This window comes from Leucoraja erinacea, chromosome 20 (genome assembly GCF_028641065.1).
Source record: "Leucoraja erinacea ecotype New England chromosome 20, Leri_hhj_1, whole genome shotgun sequence".
NCBI classification, from domain to species: Eukaryota; Metazoa; Chordata; class Chondrichthyes; order Rajiformes; family Rajidae; genus Leucoraja; species Leucoraja erinaceus.
The window spans coordinates 27,485,999-27,512,486 of record NC_073396.1 but is presented as its reverse complement, the minus strand read 5'-3'; the positions used below and the strand labels follow the sequence as shown (position 1 = coordinate 27,512,486).

Below are 26,488 nucleotides of genomic sequence, written 5' to 3'. Positions count from 1 at the left end.
GGCTTTTGGATAGGCACATGCATATGCAGGTAATGGAGGGATTTGGATCACATGCTGGCAGATGTGATTAGTTTTACTTGCAGCATGTTCAGCACGGACATTGTGGGCCAAGGGCCTGTTCCTGTGCTGCTTAACAATTAAAAAAGGATTACTCTTAAGAATAATACTTGATTTACATGATTACAGGTTTTAAAGCTGTTTTGAAAAGTACAGAGATAAGTAAAGTTTTTGTCTACACTTACGGCTATTGTCTTTCATATAGGTCCACATGTCTTTTTCTTCGAGACTGTGGGCAAAGGAGCAGTTCCCAATGTACCCACATTTCTTTCCTTTAGCTATATGCACGCATAACTGTAACAGAAAGATGAAACTAAAGATGCTTCATTTGCATTGATATTTACGTATTTAATGATCATAATAAAAACACTTACATCAAATTGTTGTGGAATTGGTTTCTTTGATGGAAAAGGGCGTATAGTTGTCCACTTTTTACGTTCATTGGACATCACTAGAAGCACACGACGCTCTTTGGTCCAACTTTAACAGGTTTTAAAAAACATGTTTGCAAAGATATTACAATATTTCATTTCCAGTAGCATATGGCTATTACATATTGGTATTTTTTTTCATGATAATTAAAGTACAGCAGATAGTTATGACTGGTGCTTTGATAAAGTCAATATTAAAAATTCCAGGGTACACAAAAATGCTGGAGAAACTCAGCGGGTGCAGCAGCATCTATGGAGCAAAGAAAATAGGCAACGTTTCGGGCCAAAACCCTTCTTCAGACTGAAGTCTGAAGTTTTGTGTACCTTTGATTTTCCAGCATCTGCAGTTCCTTCTGAAAAACTCCAGGTACTGCTATGTATTTTCCTATTTGACAAACAAGCTTCACATCTTGGGTCAGGGGAAGAAACAGGAATTTAGTGTTCTCTGAACACATAAAATAAGAACAGGATTTTGCCACGGGGCCTTCCAAGTCTGTCCTGCCATTCAAGATGAACATGACAGATCTGTCCCTAATCTCAATCCTCCTTTTACACCAGTCCCTAAAAATTCTCAGTTCCCCGATGGTTAAAAATTGTACCCATCTCTGCTTTAAATACTTCAAATGGGTTGGCCTCCACAACTTTTTGGAGATAGATAATTGTGGTGATTCATTGCCCTCTGGGAGAAAGAGTTTCACAGGTTTAAACAACAAGCCCTTCAACTCGAAACTAAGCCTCTCGTTCAAGACCCTCCCAGCGGTGAAAATCCTGTCACAACCTCAACTGATGTTATATGTTTCAATGAGATCACCCTCATGTCTTCTACACTCTAAAGAACACAGACCCCAACCTATTCAGCCTCTCATGATAGGACAATACTCTCATCCCCAAAATTAGTCCTGTGAATCACATTTGGACTGCCTCCAATACTACCACTGTACACTCCTGTGTTATGGACATCTTGTTCCTAGTAAACAGCCTTATTGCAATGTTACATAACATGAACCCTTGACAAAAATAGACAACATTTGTTTCTTCTTTTGTATTGTGTTTAGTTAACTTTCCACCATCCCCACAAATTCCTTAAGAGTCCATTTTTTTAATTTGTGTTTTAAATTCTTTGGTAATGATTTGTGAATTTTGTGAGGACGAATAACCAAGCTGCCCTAACCTATGGCTACACTGTATATCAGGACCCACTAATTTATTATATATGAAGTCTCAAAACTATTTAATGTAACAGCAAGACCACTGGCACTGTATTATTTATGCATTAATGTCATGTCTCACTCAGATGAGATAAATGTGCAGTAAATTGTAGTAATCAAAGTGTTGCTGCAGATATACAATGCCTTACAATTATCTTCACTCTGCCCCTCCATTCCAATATCATCACTGGCAAGTATCTCCTTATTTCCATGCTAGCATAAAGCAATTTTGCCATAGGAAATAAAGCCATGCAGCTTCATATCAAAGCAGCTTTCAACTGACATGTTACTGATTGCAAATTATTGAAAATTAACTGCTAAAGTTTCAGTCCATCAAATCTAATTGTTGAAGATTTAGATTTTGTTTTCCTACATTTTTGCACAATTTTCCCCACATCTCTATTGCCATTTTTCCGTATCTCTCAATTTCTTTTTTCTATCCAATTCAATTATAATGTATCATTCTAATTTAAGGATGCTGTTCTGTCTTTGCACCATTTCTTTCAAAATCCTTCAATGAGATTAGTTCAGATCCAACTTGCCCTGTTCTCTCGTATATCACGAGTGTCGAGAATGCTGATGCACACCAATTATGAATGGGGGGGAAAACATAATTGCTGTTGTATCAACTAAGGCAAATGCAATTCAATGGATGCTGTTTATTCACCTATCATTATGGCCCAATGTCATTGTAACACTAATCAGAGAAATAACTGTAGCAAATTTATATTTAGAAAACATTTCCACTTCAAGCATCAGGTTATTATCTAGTGTCATAATTTTAATGAAGTAACAAATTATAATATCACACCCACTGCAGCTAATCTAATCCCTGCTTTAAATGGTCACAGTTTCTTGCACAATCCAAACATACTTTCAAATTTACATGTTACAATAAAAGCAATCAATACATTATTGCACAAATGTCTATAATGCTACAGTGCAATTACTCAAGAAACCTCATTTAACAACGATGATCTAACTACTTACAGATGTCTTGCTTTAGTATTGCAGTATTTTCTGTTCTTGTCTGGCTCACTGACCTGTCCATTCCCCCAGCACTGTCCACACACAAACATCAGCTTTAAGTTGGGGTTCTTAAATTTCGATACACCAACAGGTACCTTAAAAATAATTTAAAAAAAACAAATCACTGATCATTCACTTCAAATCCGACAAAACAATACTCTAAGATACGGATGACATAGTGGTTCAGCGGTAGAGTTGCCGCCTTACAGCATCAAGGGTTTGATCCTGACCACGGATGCTGTCTGTAAGGAGTTTGTATTTTCTCTCTGCGGCTGTGTGGGTTTTCTCCAGGTGATCTGGTTTCCTCCCCATACTCCAAAGATGTACAGGTTTGTACGTTAATTGGTTACGGTAAAAAAAATGTGAAGTGTGTGTAGGATAGTGTTAATGTAAAGGGTAATCGCTGGTCGTCGCGGACTCGGTGGGCCGATGGGCCTGTTTCCGTGCTGTATCCCTAAAGTCTAAATTCAATAGTATGTGCATGGTTCATCAGTTTAATGTTTTCCAATATTATGGTGTCCGAAATAATCCTGCTAGTTAAACTCCTGCAGCAGGGTTGAATATTAGGAAAAAAAAGTTCCCATGTTATAGGAGCAGAATTAGGCCATTCAGTCCATCAAGACTACTTAGCCATTCAATCATGGCTGACCTATCTTTCCCTCAACCCCATTATCCTGCCTTCTCCCCAATCATTCATAGTTAGATGAGACATCTTCAATACTGGGTAGTATCCAGCAAAAATTAATGGATGAACTTAATGTTCCTACTCTGTGCTAAAATTTCTAGAATTCCAATAACTTATAATGAAGGAATATGATTGGGAGAGGGCAATCCTTTTCAACTATTGCAATTGCTTTCAGTATCTGAATAATTAGGCACAGTTGGGATTTATAACCTTCCTCTAATCTCAAAATGGGTGGTTGTAAATTGCATTACTGACTGAATTCAAAGTGTGAAGGCATGCTCTTGACTGCGGTAAAACTAGTGATATAATTCTGTGAGAATTTACCATCTGGTATTAGTTAGCAATTGTTCCGGCCTACATAAAATGAATGGTTTGACTATTGTATCAAGCAACCGCAATCAAGTAAAAATGCTAATTTCCAGAGTAATTTTAACACTTAGACCCCACCCACCTACCTAAATAATTTAGCAACACTGGTAATAGTGGAATGTACAATATCTGCTTCGATAACGACACACACACACACACTTGGAAATCCTAAATTTCCAGGACACCAGTCTGTGGCAAAATTTCAGAGGTTTGTAGGCCTATGTTAGCAGGAATCCATGCGAGACTGCAATAGAACAAGAGAAATGGGTGCACAGCAGTTTGAAGGCTTCTCCTTGTTCTGAAATTCCACAGAAATGGGTGTAGTCAGCTTAGAACAACTGGCACTCCATCGTGCAACTGCAATGGTCATTTCACATATTCGTGGTGTAGGAACAAATGTACATATTTGAAATTATATTCAAGGGTCCATCTTGAGTTCTGAGGCACATGGTTTAAACAGCAATTGACTGGATCAAGTTATAAACCCAATTTTACTGCATTTCTAGATTGGATTAAGAACATGTACAAGAGAAAAGGAGCAAACAGGTCAAACTGTGAAAAAGATCACTGTTACATTGAGATGTGTATGACGGTTAATATTCTGCAAAAATAGCTGTTTATAATCCATTAAAGTATAGTAAATCCTCTTCCATTTGCTTATAATTATTCTTTTAGGAGTAAATCCAACGTGATGAATCATAGGGTGACAAGTTAATGAACAGAATTTTTATTACAAATATGCATACACAGGTTATCACAAAAATATTAAAGACCCAAATAAATGATTTAAAAATTTGAGACTCAATTGTATTTGGATATATGCATCCAATTTTCTCTTCACAGTTAACATTTTCATTTGTTTCGAAATTGTTTCGGAAGTCTTTTACTTCCCGAAAACCTTTGTCAGCCAATTGTCATTACAAGATAGCAAGTTTGTAAGACAATCATATGAAGAATAATCATTATTCTCTGCACTGTAGAACTCCCTCACTAAACATAGAAACATAGAAATTAGGTGCAGAAGTAGGCCATTCGGCCCTTCGAGCCTGCACCGCCATTCAATATGATCATGGCTGATCATCTAACTCAGTATCCCGTACCTGCCTTCTCTCCATACCCTCTGATCCCCTTAGCCACAAGGGCCACATCTAACTCCCTCTTAAATATAGCCAATGAACTGGCCTCAACTACCCTCTGTGGCAGAGAGTTCCAGAGATTCACCACTCTCTGTGTGAAAAAAATTATTCTCATCTCGGTTTTAAAGGATTTCCCCCTTATCCTTAAGCTGAGACCCCTTGTCCTGGACTTCCCTAACATTGGGAACAATCTTCCTGCATCTAGCCTGTCCAACCCCTTAATAATTTTGTAAGTTTCTATAAGATCCCCTCTCAATCTCCTAAATTCTAGAGAGTATAAACCAAGTCTATCCAGTCTTTCTTCATAAGACAGTCCTGACATCCCAGGAATCAGTCTGGTGAACCGTCTCTGCACTCCCTCTATGGCAATAATGTCCTTCCTCAGATTTGGAGACCAAAACTGTACGCAATACTCCAGATGTGGTCTCACCAAGACCCTGTACAACTGCAGTAGAACCTCCCTGCTCCTATACTCAAATCCTTTTGCAATGAAAGCTAAACACACCATTTGCTTTCTTTACTGCCTGCTGCACCTGCATGCCTACCTTCAATGACTAAAAAGGGGAACTTATCTGCCAAATAACTTCTGACACTCTACATAGTCAGCTATTCTCAGACCATGGACAGCTGAACAGTCAGTGGAACATTAGCCCACATTTCCTGGAACTCCACATTTTTATTCCCTTAATCTACTATGCTAATCAGTCCATGTGAGTTGCGATCTAAACTGATTTCACACATCAAATAACGTTCCCTGAGAAACATACACAGATACATTTGGGGAGGTTTACCTGCCCTGCCTGGACACTTGCTTCCATGATCTGCCAATACTTCTTCGATTCCTGAGTAATTGCTTCATGAGTTATATCTGGCAATGAGAATTTAATAATAATATAAAATTTCAACACTGAAAGTTTCAAACATACATACACACAGAAAGGAACACATAAAATAAAACTATAATAATTGTTCTTAAAATATAAATGACACAAAAATAAGCTCGATATCTTCAGAGATACAGCACGGAAACAGGTCCGTCAGCCCACTGAGCGATCACCCCATACACCAACACTATCCGACACACTAGGGCCAATTTACAATTTTACCAAAGCCAATCAACCTAAAAACCGTCTTTGGAGTGTGGGAGGAAACCGGAGAAAACCCACTGTCACAGGGAGAACATACAAACTTCATACAGTCAGCACGTGTAAGAAATACACGGAACCCGTCTCCTGCGCTGTAAAGCAGCAACTCGACCGCTGCGCCACTGTGCCGCCCTGATTTGCTTTTCTTTTTTTGAAATGTTTATAATCATCATATACCCAAGTCTTTTGCCAGTAGCATATAGTTTAAACAAATCAATTAGCAACATGCAGATTCCTTTATCAAGCTTGGGCTATTAAGATAAACGTACACAAAGGTATTATTATATTCTATATGGTTGAAACATATTCCAGGCATTTTCTAAAATGAAAGTTGGTTGCTAGTAATTATATACATGGTTCAAACCATCTCCTAAACCAGGGGTTCCCAACCTTTTTTGTCCCGTTTACCCCTGGCAACTTTAATAGCACATAACAATGCTATTTCACTTATTTACGAACAACTAATGATGGACAGATACTGGTTTACCAGAACCAAACACAGTCAGTCAATGAGAAAAAATATGTACAAATCCAAAATCAACAAATGTGTAGGCAAATTAACCCCAGGTTGGGAACCCTTGTCCTAAACCTTTACAATCCCCATTTTGCTACTGAGATTTATACTTCCACATTCTGCTCATGTACTAAACTGGAGCAATTATTATTATTACATTTCATCGCATTGACGGATGGTTATAATGGCAATATGTTAAATTACAGTAAAGCTAACAGTGGAAACCAATTGGAATAATCCATGCAACAAACTTCAAATGTAGTGCTTCAAAATACTTTACAACAAGTATTTGTTCGCATTATATAAATTACAATAACAGAATCCCAGATTAAAATCATTTACACCTGAATTAAATCAGTACTGCAAAGCAATAGCAATGAACATTGAACACTGAACAAATGAACAATCCAAAAACTGCAAACACTGCAACATTGATAGGAGGGAATGGATTTAAAACAGAATCACCATTCATTCCGACTAGCACTCCAATAAATGGAGGTCCCTACAACGCAAATTAACTCCATATTGATCACTGAGCACATTGACAAAATATGATAGAGATCTTACAGTAAGTTTACTCCTTAATTTCATAAGATAACTCTACTCCATCATTCAATGGCTTATCTATCTTTCCCTCTCAACCCCATTTACCTTTGACATCCATACAAATCAGGATTCTGTCAATCTCCACTTTAATGAATGCACCTGAATTTAAAATCATCTAGCTGTTCAGGATTTACCACAAGCCAATAGGAAGAAAAATTAATAATTCTCTTCATGGGTGAAACACTTCTAAAATGATTTGATAAACTTCAGAGGTCTTTCAAATGGGGGATTTATAATGGGGAATACAGAAATGAACGAGAAATTAAACCGATCCTCTGTGTTTGTCTTCACCAAAGATACAAAAGCCAACTGCAAGAAATATTAGAGAACCAAAGATCTAGTCAGGTAAAGGAATTTACATCAGAGTAAAAATATTTAAGAAAGAACTGCCGATGCTGGAAAAATCGAAGGTAGACAAAAATGCTGGAGAAACTCAGCGGGTGAGGCAGCATCTATGGAGCGAAGTAATAGGTGACATTTTGAGTCAAGACCCTTCTTCAGACTGATGTAGGAGTGGGGGGGCGGGAAGAAGAAAGGAAGAGGTGGAGACAGTGGGCTGTGGGAGAGCTGTGAAGGGGAGGGGAAGGAGGAAGAAAGCAAAGACTACCTGAAATTGGAGAAGTCAATGTTCTTACCGCTGGTAGACAAAAATGCTGGAGAAACTCAGCGGGTTCGGCAGCATCTATGGAGCGAAGGAAATGGGCAACGTTTCGGGCCAAAACCTTTCTTCATGGAGGAGGCCCAGGACAGAAAGGTCAGATTTGGAATGGGAGGGGGAGTTGAAGTGCTGAGCCACCGGGAGATCAGGTTGGTTATTGTGAACTGTACGGAGGTGTTGGGAGAAGCGATCACCAAGCCTGCGCTTGGTCTCACCGATGTAGATCAGTTGACTCCGATGTAGAGCAGTTGATTGAGAATTGGTTAACAGTCAGAGTGGGAGCAAGTCAGCAGTCAGAGACCATTCCACAGACTGGTGCTTGGGGCCAACTGCTCATAATCCATATAAATGATTTAGCTGAGTAGACAAAACTAGGTCTGATTCAAGTAGTGCGAGGAACTAATTTCAAATAGCATGGAGAACTTGTAAAATTCCCATTCATAGGGGACAAAGTATGAGACTAAAAGGGAGCCAAGTCCTTGAGTACTCAGGAGTTTTAAAGGAAAGCTGAAGAGATGGTGGACACAACAGTTGACTTTTCTAAACTCATTGAATTCCAGGAGGGTGTCAGAGGATTGGAAGTCACCATATGTGGCTCCCTTAAAGAAGCGAGGTAGACAAATGTTTGACCACAGAAACACAGCGTGGTCCAGGGGCTTGGCTCTTAGCTAAAAAAGGGGAAATTATATATAATCGGAACAGATACCAGAATTACATATGACAAATAGAACGACTAATACTTCAACAAATTGATAACCTCAGAGGAATGCAGAAAAAGAGCAGAATTTCAAGAGAAAACATTCTCCTGTGTTACAGCACCTACTTGTATCTCGTTGCATCATCCAGACTTTCAGTTCAGCTAGACTGTGTGCATAGAAACAATCTTCTTCTCTATGACAACCAAAGCGCACTTCATGCCGGCAGAGATCAAGCTGTTTGGTGTTTTCAAAAGGGCGAATTTTAGAATATTTCACTGTTGTCTCTCGAAAAATGTGAACGAGGCACCTGTTTAAAAGATAAGAGGGTTCTATATAAAGAAAGCCATGGTATATTTCAGTAATTAAAAAAACAAGCAGAAATAGCTCAAGCAAACATTAAAATAGCACAGAGAGTACTGTTTTAATACATGTTTACATACAATTATTAGATAGACAATAGACAATAGGTGCAGGAGTAGGCCATTTGGTCCTTCGAGCCAGCACCGCCATTCAATGTGATCATGGCTGATCATCCCCAATCAGTAACCCGTTCCTGCCTTCTCCCCATATCCCCCGACTCCGCTATCTTTAAGAGCCCTATCTAGCTCTCTCTTGAAAGTATTCAGAGAACCGGCCTCCACTGCCCTCCGAGGCAGAGAATTCCACAGACTCACCACTCTCTGTGAGAAAAAGAGTTTCCTCGTCTCTGTTCAAAATGGCTTACTCCATATTCTTAAACTGGGGCCCCTGGTTCTGGACTCCCCCAACATTGGGAACACGTTTCCTGCCTCTAGCGTGTCCAAACCCTTAATAATTTTATGTTTCAATAAGATGCCCTCTCATCCTTCTAAACTCCAGAGTATACAAGCCCAGCCGCTCCATTCTCTCAGCATATGAAGTGAGTAAGGAATTAGGGAACGTTATTTGTATTAAATACGGGCCAAGTAGGTTATAACACAATTACAATTTGGAAATACAGCACCATTTATAAGTTACTTTGGAAATTCATACACAGAAAAAAAAATGTCTTGGATTTATTCAGCTTATGGGGCAAAAAACTGTTTCCGTAAAACTTTGATTGTCTCCGAGGATCACAGTTGCTATTTTAATTATGGATGGCCACTGAAAATGACAAGCAGTCATTTCTCTTGACAATCGTGCAATGGCATTCCACTAAGCAATGTAACATATAACCTTTAATATTTTTAGCTTGCAGGAACAAAAATAAATTCATTGCTATTGAAAAGACTTAATTTTGAAAATCTTGCAAGAAAAAGAAAACTGTTATTGCGAATCCGAAATCCTCAAGCCTCTAACCCTCATTGGTACAATTGTCTTTATAACATGACTTTCTATAAAAAAAGGTTTCTTAATTATGCAACTATCTCATTATAGAAGAACTATCTCTACAAGCATGATTATTTCAAGCCTGCAATATTTGCAATTGTATAGGTTTATCAGGGCTTTGTGTAGGTTAAGGGCAGCATGGTGGCGCAGCGGGAGAGTGCCAGAGACCCAGGTTCTATCCTAACTATGGGTGGTGTCTGTACGGGGGTTGCACGTTCTCCCCATAACCACGTGGGTTTTCTCCAGGAGCTCCGGTTTCCTCCCACATTCCAAGGGTGTACAGGTTCGTCAGTTAATTGGCTTCGGTAAAAATTGTAACACTGTTCGCAGTGTGTAGGATAGTGGCAGTGTATGAGGATCGCTGGTCAGCACAGACATGGTGGGCTTTATTACGCTGTATTACTAAGCTAATCATATTTCCTGCATTATGGTTGGCGCCCTATCTTTTACTCCTTCATTTCATGTACAAATGTTGGGGCCTGTTGACATGATATAATGATATCTTAAATCCACCACAGAGAGCCGAGCCTTACATTACAATTTCTGGATTTTGCATGGTTATGTTCCCAGCAGTGGAAAACATTTACAAGTTCCCATACTGCAATGGGACTATATATCCCACAGGCAGACTCTCTAACCTGATCAATGTAGGTCAGAGTACTTTACCACACAGCTTGGCAAAGTAAATAAAAACAGATGCTGCACATCTGAAATATATCAAAAAATGTTAAAAACACCCCCTTCAACCGGGGTAAAAGAAACAGAATTACCATTTCTGGTCTGAAGCTATTTGTTTGAACAGCAAGAGACCAAATAGGCAAGTATGAAAAAATCTTATTTGTAGAAATTCAATGAAAATAGATTTCCTTTTTAATTCTGTTACCAATGCTTAACTGAACCTCACTTTTGGAAATCTCCATATGTCTTAGGCATTGCTGAAAAGGGACAGATGTTAATTCACTTACCTTGGAAGTTCAAACAATTATAGTTTTGCATCCAAAACATTTAACACGCATTAGAAAAGGGAGGAGGGCAGCTATAGCAGCTCATTAAATAAAAAAAAAAAAACAGGATCAATAACAAAAGAAGAAATCAGTGTGAACTAATAGTAGAATACGGAAACGGAAGACGACAAACTTATCTGGAATCGACCTTCATCTACCAAGATTGTGCAAAGATGGCTAGGAAGCCATTAAAAATCAAGGAGATCAGAACATAAAGTGCCAGCAGAGACTTGGAGGAGTGATAGGCAATGCAAACTGCACCAAGTAACACGTGGAGCAAAAAAGCAGTAAATGGTGCAGAAAAGGGCTATACCATCAATCGGAAGAGAATATTCCTGCCATGTCATTGTGGAAATGTAGAAAGTATAGCAGCTGTAATCGGACTTTTAACTGAGAACAAATATAATAAAGCATTATCATAGTTGCCCGCTGTAACAAAACAAAATTATTGATCATATTCCTTTGCTATGCAATTTGTGAAAAGCTATTTCAAGACAGTTTCTGATCAAACCAAATTTGATTTTGGAAAGGTTTAGGAGTCGATGGTTATGGGAATAAATATAAATCCTTTTTTGATGTTTTAGTCAGCTGTTTTAGGTTTCAGGTTAGCATGCATGTGATTACAACCGGGCTAGTTTCATGTTTGCTCAACTTTTATCTGCATGCTACATAGAAATGAGCATTTGGAAATTGTGCATTGTCTGCAAGGCAAACAAGTTGTCTGCATATCTATCTTCATTATTCTTTTTTCTTTTAAAAATGAGTTACTCAGACATTCTTATTCACTTATCTACGATTACTATTTGTAATATTAAAATTATAATTTTAAATGGTGGCTCTTTGCATGCTTTGTGTATGCAATGCAAAACAAATAATTTCATTGACATGTCACGTAGATAATAAAGTATCAATCGATAGATATAATCTATATTTATATTCATTCATATTACTATGCTTCCTGATCTAAAAAAGTACTAAATGCCATAACCATTTAGCTCCAAAAAGAATAAATGAATTTGATTTTTGAAAGGTTTAGGGGTGGGCGGTTATGGAAAAAACATAATCAAATATTCCACAGATGATCAACATAACTGTCCAAACACAGCAAACATAAAATAAATCAGATTTCTTGAAAAATAAAAAAAAAGTGGATTGGTTACAGCTCCAGAAAGGTCAGAAATGATGGGAGCAGAATTCGGCCCATCAAGTCTACTCCGTCATTCAATCATGCTGATTTATCACTCCCCCATAACCCCATTCTCCTGCCATCTCCCCATAGCCCCTGACACCCATTCTTATCATTAGCTCCATCAATGACCTTTGCAGTATCAGCACTGAATGTACTTACTTGTTCCTATTAAATAAATGCTTGGCATCGGGATTGGAACAGAAGGCTTGGTTATCCTTGTCGTGTTTGTGTATCATTCTGGGCTTGTTATCAAAACAGATCTTCAATGAAATAGAAGACAGCAGTCAATTACATAATTACTATTCATGTTGGAACGTGCTTTATCATGCATTAAGAGTATTGTTTAAACCAGGGGTCGGCAACCTACGGCCCCCGGACCGAATGCGGCCCATATCCCTAAATCATCTGGCCCGCAGGCGGATTTTTTTCTCCATAATTATCCGGCCCGCAGACTTCCATCATCTCTGGTACCTCCCGGGCCCCGAGGCTGCTGCGCCCAGGCGCGGTGGCACAAGGAGGCCTGCGTCGGCGGCCGCAATGGCGGAGATAGATGTGGCGCGCCACCCGTTCACAGACATGCGTACTGGCCCCAAGGTTGCCGACCCCTGGTTTAAACCATAACTGATAATCATCCATATCATCCGGGGCATTGAGTACAAGAGTTAGACATTATGTTGCTGCCTTATACAACTTTGGTTAGGCTGAATTTGGAGTATTGCGTGTAGTTCTGGTCACTCTATTACAGGAAGAGTGTGAAGGCTTGAGAGAGCGCAGTGAAGGTTTACCAAAATGCTGCCTGGATTGGAGGGTATCATCTATTAGGAAAGGTTGGACAAATTTGAATTGTTTCCTCTGGAGCAGGGTTGAGGGGAGACCTGATGGAAATATATAAATTGATGACAGGCAGATAGGATAAGAGGTCAGAACCTTTCCCTCAGGGTGGAAATGGCAAAGACCTAGCAGCACAGTTTTGTAAGAGAGGAACGTTTAAAAGGAGATGTGTGGACAATTTTATTTAGAGACAGAGTGTGGTAGATGGCTGGAATGTGCTATTAGGGAAAGTGGAAGCAGATACTGTAGTAGCATTTAAGAGGCTTTTAGATAGGTATGTGGATATGCAGGAAATGGATCATGAGCAGACAGAGATGATTAATTTAACTTGGCATGACATTCAGCAGACATTGTGACCCGAAAGACCTGCTCCTGTGCTGTACTGTTATGTTGTTGATCTATTCAAACTCAGCACAAAAAAAAAAATCAAATTGTAATTAAAAAGCTTCTGTCAAAAATGAGTGGGAATTAAATTAGCTTTGTACAAACCTGGAGTATTGTGTACAGTTTTGGTCCCCTAATTTGAGGAAGGACATTCTTGCTATTGAGGGAGTGCAGCGTAGGTTTACAAGGTTAATTCCCGGGATGGCGGGATTGTCATATGCTGAGTGAATGGAGCGGCTGGGCTTGTACACTCTGGAGTTTAGAAGGATGAGAGGGCATCTTATTGAAACATATAAGATTGTTAAGGGTTTGGACACGCTAGAGGCAGGAAACATGTTCCCGATGTTGGCGGAGTCCAGAACCAGCGGCCACAGTTTAACAATAAAGAGTAAGCCATTTAGAACAGAGACGAGGAAACACTTTTTCTCACAGAGAGTGGTGAGTCTGTGGAATTCTCTGCCTCAGAGGGCAGTGGAGGCAGGTTCTCTGGATGCTTTCAAGAGAAAGCTAGATAGGGCTCTTAAAAATAGCGGAGTCAGGGGAAATGGGGAGAAGGCAGGAATGGGGTACTGATTGGGGATGATCAGCCATGATCATATTGAATGGCGGTGCTGGCTCGAAGGACCGAATGGCCTACTCCTGCACCTATTGTCTATTGTATAATAGTTTCTCTCAACGAATGGAGACCCGCTTACAAATATAATTTACTTCTGCTTCAAGGTACATAAGTTTAGAACGGCACAGATACTTGCCAATTCTGCATCATGTCAAATGCAGAGTCCTTAAAACTGACTTAATCCAGATCACCATAAACAGTGGGGTTTATGATCTGATCTTTCTAAGAACTTTCTTCCCCAAGACAAAAAGGGAATGAACACTGTGTAATAAATAAATAAGCAACCTTAACAGGTGCCAGAGAAGAACATTCATTACAAAAATTCAAGTCTAGTAATCGTAATAATTCTTGTTATGGATGTTGGGTGCCAACTATTAAACTCATTGAAGGGAATGCAGAGATCGCTGGGAAAGAGAAATAATTTGAACAGTTTCATGCCAATTCTTCACACAGCTCAATTGCTCTGCTGTTGCACAATTTAACTCTCGAGTATGCACCTGTTACTCTCCCAAGCCATCCCAAAAAAGACAAAAAATAATTAGCAGGGGAAGTATGCTACAATAGTTTTAATCTCTAGGTCGAATTACTTAAAAAGCCATTGCTGATGGATCTCACATAGTTCCCTTTACTTGAACGTACTTGTCAACCTTAGTTTAAATGGCTGGTAAAGCTCAGAGTTGTTTTTGTTCATTGGTTTCTCAAATTAATGTTCCACCAAATATCACAGGCTTCGAAAAAAAGTCTTGTTACTGACAAATTTCATTCTCACTCATTCTCCATTCACTAAAATGCCTTTTGAAAAATAACATTTCTCTTCACTGTCTGTTCCACTCTGTACCCCTTCCACAAATGTTGAATACTGTATGTACAGTGCCAGATGTAAAGTAATAAAAAAGGATATTATTAAATATATCTAACATACCTCACAAAGAAACATAAAAATGCCATGGTGTTCCTGCAGAATTTTGGCAACAGTTAAGTTAATTTTCCTGATATTTCCCGAAGGTTCAAACAGCAGCTCACGGTTTAATTCTCCTTTGCGTTCTAGGGACCATACATCTATTTCCTCTTGACAATACGCAAATGTGCAGTGACCAGGATATCTACACACTTCCCCTGCAGCAACCTCTGAAAAAAAACCACAAAATAACTTTAATCTGCCAACCAGACATTTGTATTCAAATATGCAAAAACATAAATGGCTTTTTTACTGCCCATATAACTTTTAGCATGCTCCCTCTAATGCAAGACAAAATATAAACACTGTTTGTGTCGATGAGATGAAAAAAAAAGTTGATTTGTTACACACACGACACTGTATAATCAGAATTTCCAGACTCTAATCTGGATTTGAAGCAATAGATCACATCTAATGTTTCCTGTGATGAGTTTACAATCTGGTTTCAAGATCTAAAATAATTTAAAAAATTAAAATCTTGATGACACTATTGAGTATAAGTTACAACGATAAAACAGCAACATTAAAATACAAACACATCTGGGTGGAAACCATGCTGCTTATATTCAAGGAGGAGTTAAAATCAAATAACTTTACAACATTTAATTATGTTAAATTTTTATACAGCATGGAAACAGGCCTTTTGACCTAACTTGTCCATGTCAACCAAGATGGCCCATCTACACTTGACCCACAGATTCAGATTCAATTTTAATTGTCATTGTCAGTGTACAGTACAGAGACAACGAAATGCATCTAGCATCTCCCTGGAAGAGCGACATAGCAAACGACGCGACATAGCAAACCTGTCCCATTTGGCCTATATCCCATTAAACCTTTTCCATCCATGCACCTGCCTAAATGCTTTTTACATTTTAATGAATATTAAAACAGAAAATAATTACCAATTCATTGATTTGATACCAGAGGAAACAGGTCAATACAAAGACGATGACATATGTTTGGAGTATTCATCACAGAAATGCTCTAAGGCAGTGGTTCTCAACCTTTTTTCAGTGATGTACCCCCTGTGAAATATTTTTTCAGCCAAGTACCCCCTAACCAGCGGGATTTTTGCATGGATGCTACTTTTTAAGTATATTTTAAAATCTCACGTACCCCCTGGAGTGCCTTCACGTACCCCCATTTGAGAACCACTGCTCTAAGGTACAAGTATAAAATAGACGACGACAACAATATGAAAAATTGGGATAAATGAACAAAAGCCTAGAGAAGCTCTATTGAAGGGTTATAAAAATGTGTGGCAAGATGAAAGCCGCTTATTATTGTGAATTCCAAAGTAAAGTTTACAAGTTTTTGGTTTTGGTGGAAGAAACCTGTCCAGAATTTTAAATGGACAAGTCATTGCATGGGTAGTCTCATTCTTCAGCACACAAGTATGACCGTGGTGGGGGAGGAGCCATTACAGCTGGAGACTAGGAAGTACAGTTGGTGATCATGGCCATTCAGCCCATCTACCCCATCATTCAATCATGGCTGATCGATCCTTCCCTCTCAACCCAAATCTCCCACCCACTCGCCATATAACCTTTGACACCCTCATTCATCAAGAATCTGCCAATCTCCCCATTCAAAATATCCATCGACTTAGCCTCCACAGCTGTCTGTGACATTGAATTCCACAGATTCCTCACCCTCTGACTAAAGAAATTCCTCCTCATCTCCTTTGAAAAGGTATATCCTTTTAATCTGAGGCTGTGCCCTCTGGTCATAGACTCTCCCATTAGTGGAAACATCCTCTCCATATCTACTCTATCCAGGCCTTTCATTATTTAGCAAGTTTCAATGAGGTTCCCCCTCATCCTTGAAAGGGGGGGGAGGCTGTGCGATCACTGATCACTAGCCTTGGGGGTACCCGGTGAGGGAGTGGAGCAACCGCGTGGGGAGAGGGTGTGGAAGAAGGGGGTCCCCTCTCCCAGGGTAGGAACCTTTTGACATTTGATGTAAAACATGCACTGTAGAAGTATGATTTCAATGTTTTTTGTATGAAGTATTTTTAAGAGGTAACTTTTTAAGGGGTAACTTTATCCACGTAAAGGGTGATGGGTGTATGGAACAAGCTGCCAGAGGAGGTAGTTGAGGTAGGGACCATCCCAACATTTAAGAAAAAGTTAGACTGATACATGGATAGGACAGGTTTGGAGGTATGGACCAAAAGCAGGTGGCGTAGCTGGGACATGTTGGCAGGTGTGGGCAAGTTGCGCCGAAGGGCCTGTTTTCACACTGTATCAATCTATGACTACATTATACCTCCACCATGCATGAATGCTTCAAAACCAAGTGATCGAGTTTTATTGCCATATACTCAAGCATAGAAACATAGAAAATAGGTGCAGGAATAGGCCATCGGCTCTTCGAGCCAGCACTGCCATTCAATATGATCATGGCTATTCATCTAAAATCAGCACCTCTTTCCTGTTTTTTCCCCATATCCCTTGATGTCGTTAGCCCCAGGAACTCTCTCTTGAAAACATCCTGTGAATTGGCCTGGACTTCCCTCTGTGGCAGAGAATTCCACAGATTCATAACTCTCTGCGTGAAGAAAGTTTGTTCTCATCTCAGTCCTAACTGCCCCCCCTTTATTCTTAAACTGTGACCCATGGTTTCTGAATGCCCCCAACATCGGGAACATTTTTCCTGCAGTTACAGTAAGTGAAAATCTAGCAGGCAAGCAGGATGCTTTCACCAACCACCCCCATTTGAAGTCCACTATCTTCCACCGTACCTGCCCAGTGCTTGGTACTTACTTCCAGCAGCCACTGGTTGTCCTCCAGGATGCACCGAACCGCAGCCTAATCCATGCTGGTCACCTGGGCGAATTCGGCACAGAGACTCTCACGGCAGCGGCGCAATGCTTCGACGCCTCCGACGGCCTGGGACTCATGGAGCAGCCTGGGAGGCTGCTCCATGGCCGGAGCTCCAGTGAGCGACTCGCCAGCCCGGCAAACACTTGCCAGCCCCGCTCCCCGTCCGCATCTGTCCCCGCCGCTGCTTCCGCTTCCAACACCCGCGGCCCATGCAGTTGATATGAGTTTTGAAATTTTCGTTAATCACAAAATTTCTCACAACAGAGCGAGAGAAATTTGTGATCAGCGTGAGAATTTGGTGAAATGCGTGATTCTCACGCTCACGCTCAATGCATGGGAGTTGGCAGCCCTGCCTCTCTATCCCTCTCTCTTCTCTCTCCCCCTCCCGCTCTCTCTCTCCTCTCTCTCCACCTCTCTCCCCTCTCTCTCTCTCTCTCCCTCTCTCTCTCCCCATTCTCTCCTCCCTCTCCACCCCCGCCCCCTCCCTCTTCTCTCTCTCCAATCACGCCCCCTCGGTCTCTCCCCACTCTCTCCCCCCACTGTCTCCTTCCCCTCTCTCCACCTCCCTTTGAGAGTCTGTCCCTTCGGCACAGAGACTCTCGCGGCAGTGGCACAATGCTTCAGACGGCTTCGCGGCCCGGGACACTCACACTGTCCGCAGTGCTCCATGGCCAGGCCTGCAGCGAGCGACTCATCAGCCCCGCAAACACTCGACAGCGCTGCAAACACTCACCAGTCCCGGCTCCCCGCATCTGTTCCTGCTGCTGGTTCTTCTCCCTTCTCTCCCGCAGCCCCGGCTCTCCAACACCCGCGGACCATGCAGTTTATCCGAGTTTTGAAATTTTCATTGATCACAAAATTTCTCACCACTGAGCGTGAGAAATTTCTGATCAGCGTGAGGGCGTGAGAGTTTGCTTGAGGGCGTGAGTCTCGCGCTCAAAGCGTGAGAGTTGGCAGCCCTGATAATATAACTTGGTTTATTAGAAAGCTGATATCAGTCATCAGCAAATGCACAAGGTAGCCAATAGTGTACGATTTCATCAGATTTGGCTTGCCAAAACTCATTTGGGAAGCTACCATGATTCCACATATTATATGTAAGTACCATCTAATAATTCCTCACCTTTACATATGTAATAGGGTCCCACATACTGATTCTTGGTTGGTCTAGGTCGTATCTTCTTCCAAGACCCCTCTTCCAAATTCTTCAACCTACCAATTAAAATATCCTTCTTACATTTATGTTCCCCTTCTCCGGTATAGGTGCAAGTCAATTCTTTGGGATCTAAAAAGCAGTGGGAAGTGTGAAATTATAAAGTAGTTCTTTAAAAAATGGCCTCATCCAGTGGTAACATGCTATTTCCTACATAGTACAGTATTGTCCCAATTCTAATTTAAAACTTCAGCCCGTCAGGCAAATAAATTATGAGAATTTAACATTTAAAGATTTCCTTCATTTGACAAATACCAGTATTGTGATTTATTTTATGACAATACATTAAGACAACTTTTGGTCATGATATAGTGGTCATGATATAGTACATCATTTTTCTCATCCATAAAAAACTATTTCTAAGATGAATATAGTGCAATTCTATCAATGGTTTTTTCAATGCTTTGGGCAATGATTCGGACACCCCAATATATGTAAAAGTCGATAGAAAATTGCTGTCCTGGCGTTTAACGAAGCAGATTTAAATACAAATTGTTTAGAACACACAACTGGCTAAACAGTTTGTCTTCAGCAACAAATGTGCATTGTACTCAAGTTTTTGCCCAAATTTTGCCTAAACCACCCATTGCTCATTTACTGTACCTGGTAAAAGAATCACATAACTGTCGTTGCCATCTGTTTACTGACAAGGTTCTGTTAGAACACTGGATAGATCTGTACTATATAATTTATGCACAACAAGTTTATAATATTTAAATTAACTATTCCATGCTAGAACTGACAAATCAAGTATTTCCACATTATTGTAAATTACATTAACTATATAATTAATTTCTTGGTGCCAAATGAATAATAAATTTGATGTGAGATTAACCGTTACATGTCACAAAGCTACAGAATAACAACAGATGTTTTTTGGTTCCTTGTTGGCATACAATATGTTTTATTCTTTAATATAATTACGTTCATCTTGCAATATTTCTATCGTTCTCATTATTTTCAGCAGTTTTATTACAAGATTTGTCGAGAATATTTTCCAGCCAAAGGATAGCTCTCTTTCTATCTCTCTTTAGATTCCTTGCGTTGGTTACGCTAATATACTACATTGGAGTGAGAAAGTAATGGCTAAAATGATAATTAAGACCCTTAAATCATGGGATTATGATGAACCACACAAGGCAAAATAGAGAGAACCTTTGGAAATGGGGCAGAAAAACACAGCAAAGTTTTTTTGTTTTAAATAGGTGCACAATTTTGCCTGACCATCATTACCTGTGAGAATTCTTGGCCATTTCAGCTGCAACAGAATAGATTGTCCAAGGTCAATGTTCACTATTTTTTTAATATCAGTAAATCAAGAAAGAAAATCACTGCATATTAGTTCACCAACTTTATTTCCAGATCAAAGTTTTCATGTGTGGCTGCCATTGCCCACTGGAAATTAACTGCAAGTTTGTGTTATTTTATCTAATGTATGAAAGTTCCTCATCTCACACACTACAGAAATGCTAAAAAAAAACATTCCCAGTTCCCTGATGAGTGAAATGCCTGTCTATGGGCAGAGAAACAAAGTGGTACAGCTCAAATGCAAATGGAGTCATGCAAATAGTATTTCAGATATAATGAAAATAGACAACAAAAGCTGGAGTAACTTAGTAGGTCGGGCAGTATCTCTGGAGAAAAGAAATAGATGAAGCTTACGAAACGTCACCTATTCCTTTTCTCCAGTGATGCTGCCTGACCCGATGAGTTACTCCAGCTTTGTGTCTATCTTTTGGTTTAAATCAGCATCCACAGCTTCTTCCTACATATTTTATTTATAATATTTATTTCATTAACAGAAATGATTTAAATAATACAATTTCGTTTTTTCTCACCTATTTTGAAACAAGACAGACAGGCCTGTTTAAATTCATGCGTTTCTGACAGTGGTTTTCCACCAGCCAGTTGTGTGGATAATTCAGTTGTTGCCATTTCTGTTCCTCTTGAAAAGGCACTCCCGTTTTGACCAACAACTCCTATATTGCTGTTATTACCAAAAAGACTACTTGCACTATTTTGCTGTGAAACAAAATATAGAATATTAACAGTCGATAAACAGTTTGTGAATTTTAAGCTTGAAATAAATGACAAAAACATTGTCACTGATAAAAATGAGTGTAGTTCTTTTTAATGACACATTTTACAGCTAGTGAGAATGGCTTATTATATTCTAAATTATAAACAGAAAAATACTTCAATAATGAGTGAATTATAATAATTTAATGTATTTTTTAAATAGATTTTTTTTTTCATTTAAAATTGAAACTTAGGAGATCTCAGAAAATATGTCAAAGCACAATAATGAGAATTCTAAATAATTCCTTTTAAAGACTTTTCATAAGTTCATGTCATAGGAGCAGAATTTGGCCATTCGAGTCTACTCTGCCATTCAATTATAACTGATCTATCTTTCCCTCTCCACCCCATTCTCTTGCCTCCTCCCCATAACACCTGTACTAATCAAGAATCTGTCAATCTGCACCTTAAAAATACCCACTGACTTGGCCTCCACAGTCGTCTGTGGCAATAAATTCCACAAGTTCACCACACTCTGACTAAATAAATTCCTCACCTCCTTTCTAAAGGTACTTTGTGTTATTCCGAGGCTATGCCCTCTGGTCCTCGACTCTCCCACCAGTGGAAACATGGTGATGAATGTGGCACAGTAGTTAATTACTGGATCACAAATCCAAAGGCAAGAATTCAAGTTCCACTATCACAGCTTGGAAATTTAAATTCAATTAATAATCATGATCACAACAAAAAGTACTAAATTGTTGTAATAAATTCAACATTTCCCTATCAAGGGAGAAAACCTGACAAGTTGAAGTTCTTGCCTGGTCAGGTTTCCACACAACTCCTTCTTAAAAATGTTATCCGAACAATCAACCATCAACAATTAGTTCTGTGAAACATGGACCATCCCAACATCAGCTGACACAGTCAAATTCAGGCACAGCAAAAAAACACAAGAATTAGGCAAAACAAAAGGTTTTCTGGCCCTTCTCACCTACCTCACCAATTACAGAGCCACCGAGTCTTACAGCATGAAAACAGGTTCTGCAGCCCAACCTGTCCACACTGAACAAGCTGCTCCATTTACACTAGTTCTACCTGCCCACGTTTGGCCCATATCTCTCTAAACCTTTCCTGTCCATGTACCTGTCCAAATGTCTTTTAAATGTTTAAATATCTCCTCTGGCAGCTCATTCCATTACTCTCTGTGTGGAAAAAGTTGCTTTTCAGATTCCTATTCAATCTTTCCCCTCTCACCTTAAACATATGTCCTCTGGTTCTTGGATTCCCCTATGCATCTACCCAATCTATTCCACTCATGATCTTACACACCTCTATAAGATCAACCCTCATCCTCCTGCACGCCAAGGTATAAAGCCCTAGTCTGCCCAACCTCTCCCTATAGCTCAGGCCCTCAAGTCCTGGCACCATTCTCGTAAATCTCTGCACCCTTTCTAGCTCAAATCAAAATAATAAAATGCCAAAACAACAGCAAATTTGCCAAATTATGAATCAAAGGTTCACATTACGAAACATCACCTCCGCAATGCGCAGATTAACTGTACTCCCACAAGCAGGATTTATCAACCATCAGTAGGTTATAAAAATACGATTTACTTTCAAGGTAAAAATCAATGCATCCTATGCTTATTTGACTAAATTAGAATTCATTTAGAATAAGTTTTTGGAAAACCAAAAACATTTGAAGTTCCAGCATTAGCGTTTAAGTTGCCTCTATTGAAAGATACAGAAAATGCCATAATAATGAGTACAGAAGTTGGGAGGTCATGTTGCAGTTGAATCCACATTAGTCAGGAAATGGTGTCAGGTAAACTGTTGAGACTGAAGGCAGATAAATTCTCAGTGTCTGATGGTCTGCATCCCAGAGTACACATGGAGGTGGCCCTAGAAACCGTGGATGCATTGGTGATAATTTTCCAATGTTCTCTCGATTCTGGATCAGTTCCTGTGGACTGGATTGTAGCCAATGTAACAACACTTTTTTAAGAAAGGAGGGAAACAGAAAATGGGGAATTATAGACCATTTAGCCTTACATCGGTAGTGGTAAAGATGCTGGTGACGCTTATTAAAGATGTTATACAGGTGCACAACCTTTTATCCGAAAGCTTTGGGACCAGACACTTGTCGGATTTCGGACATTTTCGGATTTCTGAATGGAAGATTTTTAGCGTAGATTAGGTAGGTAGCGCGGGCGGCTTGAAAAGTCTGGAGCGACTGCCTCCTCCCCGGAGACCGGGGAATCATTGTAAATCATTGCATAAATGTTAGTCAGTTAGTTTGGAGGGATTTTATGTGGTGGTGGTGGGGTGGGTGGGTGAAGGGGTAAACTTTAATTCTTAGTCCCCTACCTGGTCGGCGACTCCCAACATCGCGGAGCTAGGGGCTCCGTCCGGCCGCAGGCAGCGCCGGTTGTAGCTCCGACCCCGGCAACTCTACCCCTGGCTGCGAGGCGCTCCAAATCCAGCGTCGCCCGCGGCCGGACGCTCGCAGCCCCAGCTCCGCGAACGTTGGGAGAAGGCGGCCTCAGCGCCCTGGAGCTTACCGCACAGCCATCCGGTAAGGCATTGCCCGCTTCCCGCTGGTATCCCAGCGCTGCGACGCCGCCGATTCCCAACATTTGCGGAGCTGGGGCTGCGGGCGTCCTGTCGTGGGCGGCGCTGGATTTGGAGCACCTCGCAGGCAGGGGTAGAGTTGCCGGGGTCGGAGCTACAACCGGCACTGCCCGCAGCCCCAGCTGGGAGTTGGCGGCCACAGCGCTGCGGAGCTACCTGCACGGTGACTCAGTAAGGCATTGACTGCTCCCCGCCTCTCCGACCAGGTAGGGGAATTTTTACCCCTTCAAACCCCCCCACCCCCCCCCCCCCCTTCACATAAAAGTCCTCCAAACTAACTGACTAACATTTAAGCAATGATTTACAGATGTTTAAGTGTCTCCCTGGTCTCCGGGGAGGAGGCAGCCGCTACAGTAGTACAGACCTGGGTTGACCGTGGGTCGTTTCGGGTCAAGTTTGGCGCCAAACGCGAGCTTTGGTGTGCAGACGACATCCTGGAAAAAATGGCCGGTTTTCGGAGTTTTTTGGTTTCCGGAACTCCGGATAAAAGGTTGTGCACATGTAGCAGCACATTTGGAAAGCGGTGACAGAATCTGTCAAAGTCAGCATGTATTTATGAAGGGGAGACCATGCTTGACTAATCTTTTGGACTTTTTAAGAGGATGTAACAAGTAGAATGGATAAGGGAGAGCCAGTGGATGTGGTGTATCTGGACTTTCAAAAAGCCCTTGACAAGGTCCCACACAAGAGATTAGTGCGCAAAATTAGAGCACATGGTATTGGAGGTAGGGTATTTGACATGGAGAGAGAACTGGTTGGCAGACAGAAAGCAAAGGGTAGGAATTAACGGGTCCTTTTCAGAATGGCAGGCAGTGACTAGTAGGGTGCCGCAAGGCTCAGTGCTGGGACCCCAGTTGTTTACAATATATATTAACGATTTAGACGAGGGAATTAAATATAACCTCTCCAAGTTTGCGGATGACACAAAACTGGATGGCAGTGTGAGCTGCGAAGAGGATGCTATGAGGCTGCATGGTGACTTGGATAGGTTGGGTGAGTGGACAGATGCATGGCAGATGCAGTATAATGTGGATACATGCGAGTTTATCCACTTTGGTGGTAAGAACAGGAAGGCAGATTATTATCTGAATGGTATCAGATTAAGAAAAGGGAGTGCAACGAGACCTGGGTGTGCTTGTACATCAGTCATTGAAAGTAAGCATGCAGCTACAGCAGGCAGTGAAGAAAGGTAATTGCATGTTGGTCTTCATCGCAAGAGGATTTAAGTTTAGCAGTAAAGAGGTCCTACTGCAGTTGTACAGGGCCCTGGTGAGACTGCACCTGGAGTATTGTGTGCAATTTTGATCTCCTAATTTGAGGAAGGACATTATTGCTATTGAGGGAGTGCAGCGTACGTTCACCAGGTTAATTCCCGGGATGGCGGGACTGACATATGATGAAAGAATGGGTCGACTGGGCTTGTATTCACTGGAATTTCGAAGGATGAGAGGGATCTTATGGAAACATATAAAATTCTTAAAGGATTTATTGCAGGCTAGATGAAGAAAAAATGTTCCCGATGTTGGGGGAGCCCAGAACCAGGGGTCACAGTTTAAGAATAAAGGGTAGGCCATTTAGGACTGAGATGAGGAAAACCCATTTTCACCCAGAGGGTTGTGAATCTGTGGAATTCTCTGCCACAGAAGGCAGTGGAGGCCAATTCACTGGATGTTTTCAAGAGAGAGTTAGATTTCGTTCTTAGGGCTAAAGGAATCAGGGATATGGGGGAAAAAGCCGAAACGGGGTATCGATTTTAAACGATCATCCATGAACATATTGAATGGTGATGCTGGCTCGAAGGGCCGAATGGCCTATTCCTGCCCTAATTTTACTATGTTTCTACGTTTCTAATAAGACGTTGGTGAGGCCGCATTTATAGTACTGTGTTCAGTTCTGGGCACCATGTTATAGGAAAGATGTTGTCAAGCTGTAAAAGGTACAGAGAAGATTTACAAGGATGTTGCCAGGGCTAGAGCAACGGAGCTACAGGGATAGGTTGAGTAGGCTGAGACTCTATTCCTTGGAGCACAGGAGGATGAGGGGTGATCTTATTGAGCTGGATAAATCATGAGAGGAATAGATCGCGTAGATGCACAGACTCTCTTGCCCAGAGTAGGTCAATCAAGGACCGGAGGACATAGGTTTAAGGTGAAAGGGAAAAGATTAATAGGAATCTGAGGGGTAACCTTTTCCACACAAAGTGTGTTGGGTATATGGAACAAGCTACCAGAGGAGGTAGTTGAGGCAGGGACTATCTCAACATATAAGAAATAGGTACATGGATAGGACAGGTTTGGAGGGATATGGACCAAATGCGGGCAGGTGGGATTAGTGTAGTGGGCGGTGTGGGCAAGTTGAGCCGAAGGGCCTGTTTCCACGCGGTATCACTCCATGACGTCCCTGCTAACGGGAGGGGATTTGGATTATTCACTGCCGAGGCATTTTTTGAATTATTATTAATTGTGTCAATCAAAAGTAAAAAAACAAAATTCCTTAAATACCCAGGCTAGCAAATTAATCTACAAAAGGCAAGGCAAAAATGCACTACAAAAAAAAACCCAATTGTTATGGCCTTTTTCCCCCAGGATTCAACACTCGCTTAGAATGTCCTCTGCCTCCATTTCTTTACCAGGGTATTGTTCCACAGATGGGCTTGAGGGCTAGAAAAATGTCAGTAAACTATTCCTTACAACTGTTTCATAATTAACCCATAACCCATTTTGGTAATGCTTGTTGCTTTTCTTTCTAACAAGCTCTTTGCTTCTCACACTTTCACCTCTGCTTGCCTGTCGCTTTCCTTATCTGTCTCACATTCTTTTCATGTCCCCTATCACAGAATCAGAGAGGAGACCGATGCTGCAAAGAAAAATTAATTTAATTGACAGAGCAACTCTAAAGTCGAAAGTAAAGCAGCTGTGACATGATCAGA

At 40.7% G+C, this 26,488-nt stretch overlaps 1 protein-coding gene across 3 annotated transcripts in view; it reads right to left on the bottom strand.

Moving 5' to 3' along the window:
* Positions 1–26,488, bottom strand: part of zc3h7a (zinc finger CCCH-type containing 7A) — a 71,073-nt gene that overhangs the window by 5,547 nt on the left and 39,038 nt on the right. For all 3 annotated transcript variants that reach the window (XM_055651729.1, XM_055651728.1, XM_055651727.1), the window contains 9 exons: positions 20,745–20,928; positions 18,817–18,978; positions 14,830–15,035; positions 12,236–12,336; positions 8,662–8,843; positions 5,707–5,783; positions 2,687–2,820; positions 432–537; positions 243–351 (listed from right to left, as the gene is read on the bottom strand). In XM_055651729.1, the coding sequence (XP_055507704.1) occupies positions 243–351; positions 432–537; positions 2,687–2,820; positions 5,707–5,783; positions 8,662–8,843; positions 12,236–12,336; positions 14,830–15,035; positions 18,817–18,978; positions 20,745–20,928 (1,261 nt within the window). The remainder of the gene's footprint in view (positions 1–242; positions 352–431; positions 538–2,686; positions 2,821–5,706; positions 5,784–8,661; positions 8,844–12,235; positions 12,337–14,829; positions 15,036–18,816; positions 18,979–20,744; positions 20,929–26,488) is intronic.